At 43.3% G+C, this 4,090-nt stretch overlaps 1 protein-coding gene across 1 annotated transcript; it reads right to left on the bottom strand.

Annotated features, from left to right (window-relative positions):
• Positions 1-425: 425 nt before the first annotated feature.
• ETH_00028065 (uncharacterized protein) lies at positions 426-3,973 on the bottom strand (the record flags this gene model as incomplete). The annotated part of the gene is made up of 6 exons (XM_013380443.1): positions 426-558; positions 1,213-1,272; positions 1,875-1,954; positions 2,845-3,369; positions 3,665-3,697; positions 3,967-3,973. Coding segments are annotated over 6 exons (838 nt in total), but the record flags the coding sequence as incomplete, so codon positions are not given.
• Between the last annotated feature and the right edge of the window lie 117 nt (positions 3,974-4,090).

Below are 4,090 nucleotides of genomic sequence, written 5' to 3'. Positions count from 1 at the left end.
CAACTGTAGCTAGCTGCCCAGCTATTTATCTAGTTATCTACCTAGCCATTTATCTAGCTATCCACCTAGCTAGCTAGCTAGCTAGCCGCTTGGCTAGCTAGCTAGCTATGGGCTAAGAGCCACCCGGCGCTAGGCAAAATCATGGGGGGGCCTGCGGCGGCCAGAAGCAGCATGTAAGCAGCAGCTAGCTGTGCAAAGCGAGCTAGCTAGCTAGCTGCGTGGCTAGCTGCGTAGCTAGCTGCGTAGCTTACTGCCTAGCCAGCTGCCTATCCAGCTGTGTAGCGAGCTCCGCAGCTATCTGCGCAGCTAGCTGCGTAGCTAGCTGCGCAGCTAGATGCCCAGCTAGCCAGGTAGCTCGAGTGCAGCTAGCTGGGCAGCTAGCGAGGTAGCTAGCTAGGCAGCTAGCTAGCTAGCTGGGAGCTGACCTGTGTAGGACATAAGGGGGTTCTTGCCGGAGAGACATTTCAATATGAAAAAAGCCACATCTTTGAGTTTGAAATAATTGAAGTGGCTGTTCAGCAAAGCCAAAGAAGACAAATAGTGCTCCGCCGTGTCCTCCTGAGAAGCAGCATGCAGCAACGCAGCAGCAGCAGCTGCTGCTGCAGCACGCGCGTGAGCGAAAGGGCAGCAGCAGCAGGCGCAGCAGCAGCAGGTGCTGCCGCAGTGTATGCAGCAGCAGCAGACGCAGCAGCAGCAGGTGAGGGGTAGACACAATCAGCAGCAGAAACGAGCAGCAAAAAGGCAGCAGCTAGCTAAACGTCTGCCAGCTCTTCGCGCCCAGCAGCCAGCAAGGGAAGGCAGCAGCAGCAGCAGCAGCAGACGCAGCAGCAACAGCAGCAACGGGCAGCAGCAGCAGCATCAAGCACTTAGAAGACAACAAATCCAAAAAGACAGTCTCATTGCCGGTGACTGCATGCATGCGGATCTTTAAAAAACACAAACAAATTCATTTGAATAGATATGCATTTTGGCATTTAATTAACTTGACAGTACATATTTGCATGCAAATATAAATATAAATATTCATAAATATAAAGATCCGTAAATATAAATAATGTGAATATATATAAATAAATTTGAAGGCGTAGAATATATAAATATATGTTTGTACATAATTTTAAATGTTCATATAGTGAAAGAGACAGAGTAAGAGTAAAATAAATTAAAAAAGAAAAAGAAAAAGAAAAAGACAGAAATGAAGCAGCAACTCACTTGCAGCTGAAAGTCATAACGCCGCGGGATCTTCTGCTCCTCCTTGACTGCATTTATCGACTGCAGCAGCGGAAGCAGCAGCAGCAGCAGCAGCAGCAGATCGGGGGCGTACAGAGCGCATGCAAATGAAAAGCGCGGGGAGAAGTCTATTTGAATTAATTTCTATTTATGATTAAATATATATTTTTGCAAATTGTAATTTCCTGCACAAATGCGGCGATACAGAACAAACAGGGAGATAAAAAGCGAGAAAGAAACATAAAAGTGATTTAAGAGTAATAAAAGAGACAAAATAATTATAAAAGAGAAACAACAATAATCAGCTGTGAAGGAGAAACAACAGTAATAAAGGACAGAATAATAATAAAAGAAAGAATAAAAAGAAAAGGGAACAAGGAAGCAAAAGAAAAGGGACCAAAAAACGATAATAAAAGAGAGAAAAAAAATGAAAGAAACGAAAGAAAATAAAAGAAATGAAAGATAATAAGAGAAAATAAAATAAAAGAAATGGAAGAAAATAAAAGAGACAAAACAAGAGGACAAGAGGAAAAATAAAAGAGGAAAAGCGAAAAATAAAAGCAAAATAAAAGAAAAATAGAAGAAAAATAAAAGAAAAGGAAATTAAAACAGAAACAAACAAAAATTAAAAATCTTTTTCTCACTTGAAGCTGCAAAACCGCTTTATGGGTTTCGCCGCAAACTGAAGAAAAGCCAGAAGGAACTTCTGCAGCTTTGAAGTATTCTGAAATAAATCAGAAATTAAATTAAATTAAATTAAAGTAAAGTAAAGTGAATCAAATTAAATTAAATTAAATTAATAAATAAATAAATAATAAAATAGATTAAATGAATCCGGTGAAGTTGGATTGAATTCAAAAAGGAAATTGAACAATAAAATTAGAAAGGTGAAAATTGGGGCGTAATTAAAAGATTTAATTCAAAAGGATAATTCAAAAAAATAAAATGAATAAAAATTAAAAAGGAAATTAAAAATAAATCAAATAGTATGAAATCGAAAAGAAGAAATCAAAGTTCAAATTTCATTACAAAAAAGAATTCAAAAAGATGAAGTGAATGAGACGAATTTGAAGATAAAGACATAAATATATCTTTGAAATAATGAAATTAAAAAATGAATAAAAAGATAAAAGAAGAAAGAAAGCGAAATAAAATGATGAAATAAAAGAAATGAAATTAAAAAGACGAAACAAATGAAATTAAACAGATGAAATGAAAAATGAAGCAAAAGGAATAAAAAGAAGGAAATTAGAAAAAGGATTAACGAAAGAACAAAAAGGAGAAAGAAATTAGAAAGTTGAAACAAAAGAAAGGTAGAACGACAGAACCAAACATTTAGAAATAAGAAATAAAGGATGAATAGGCAAACAAATGAAAAAATAAAATAAATGAACAAATAAATAAAGAAATAAATAAAACCCAACAGAACAGTAAACAATTTAAACTGAATAGAGACAAATAAATAACAGCCCAGAGCGCAAGTGGCCGGAGCGCCGGAGGAAGGGCACTAATGCAGCAGCGGGAAAACCCTAAACCCTAAACCCTAAACCCAAAACCTTGAACTCTAAACTCTAAACCCCACACAAACGCTTATTTGTTTCCTAAAAGCCCCACCGTCGCTGATGGTGTTCCTGCGCTGCTGCTGCAGCGCCCTTTTGCTGTGGGGGTGCAGCCCGGTCTGGAAGCTGCCAGGAGCCCCTGCTGCTGCTCCTGCTGCTCCTGCTGCTCCTGCTGCTGCTGCTGCTGCTGCTGCAGTGAAGGTCTCCTGGTGAGACTGGACTCTGGGCCTGCGGGCGATTCGGTCTTGCGGCGTCAGCCGCCGCAGCTGTCTGCTGCAGCTCGAGTTCTGTCTCCCAACAGCTCCATTATCTGCTGCTGCTGCTGCTGCTGCTGCTGCTGCTGCTGCTGTGGGGTCTTCTCTCTGCAGCCTCGAGCCCAGGCGAAACCAGCTGGTCACATGAGTGAAGGCATCGCCGTCAGTTTCATTGCTCAGTGCGCGGCTGCTGCTGCCGCTGCTGCTGCTGGCCTCGCTGCCGTTGCTGCTGCTGCTGCTGCTGCTGCTGCTGCGGGAAAGGCTCCGCGAATAGGCAGGAGACTGAATTTGGTGAAGACGAATTCGAGAACTTTGGGAGTGCAGCCCTGCATGCGCAGCCCAGCAGCAAAATGCTACAAGTGCTGCTGCATGCATTGAATAAGCAACTAGCCTTTTTGGGGTTGCAGCTGCTGCTGTGGCAGCAGCGCAGCAGCAGCAGCAGCCGCAGCAGCAGCAGCAGCAGCTTTTGCTGCTGCTGCTGCCAGCAAAGCCATACGCAGCGGCAGCAGCAAAAAGAAGAAATTTAATTGAAATTGAAAACGTAATTAGAAGAAAAATAAATAAAATAAATGGCAGGAGAAACAGCCAAAACAAACTTTGGCCCAAATGCAAAACACTTACTGGACTTGAAGCTCTGCAGGTCCCGAATGAGCTCTGAAAACAAAAGACAGCAGCAGCAGCAGCAGCAGTAGCAGCAGCAACAGCAGCAGCAGCAGCGGAAGGGAAAAGAGCGTCGCAAAGCAGCGCGCAGCAAGCAGAGACAAGAGAAAAAGTGTGAAAAAGAAATAAAAGGAAAAAGTAAAAGCAGCACTCGCTGCTGCAGCCTGCAGCTGCGCTGCTGCTGAGGGCAGCAGCAGGGCACAGCAGCAGCGCAGCCTGCTGCTGCGCCAATCCCCCCAGACCCATTTGCCGTTCAAATGCACCCTCCATTATTGCTGCTGCTGCAGTCTCAAGCTGCAGCAGCAGCTGCAGCAGCAGGAGCAGCAGTAGGAACAGCAACAAAAGCGGCAGCACACGCACCGTCGCCTGCTTCGCTGCCACGAGGCT

This window comes from Eimeria tenella, genomic scaffold, assembly GCF_000499545.2.
Source record: "Eimeria tenella Houghton genomic scaffold, Eth_scaff630, whole genome shotgun sequence".
NCBI classification, from domain to species: domain Eukaryota; phylum Apicomplexa; class Conoidasida; order Eucoccidiorida; family Eimeriidae; genus Eimeria; species Eimeria tenella.
This window is presented reverse-complemented; position numbering and strand designations above follow the sequence as displayed.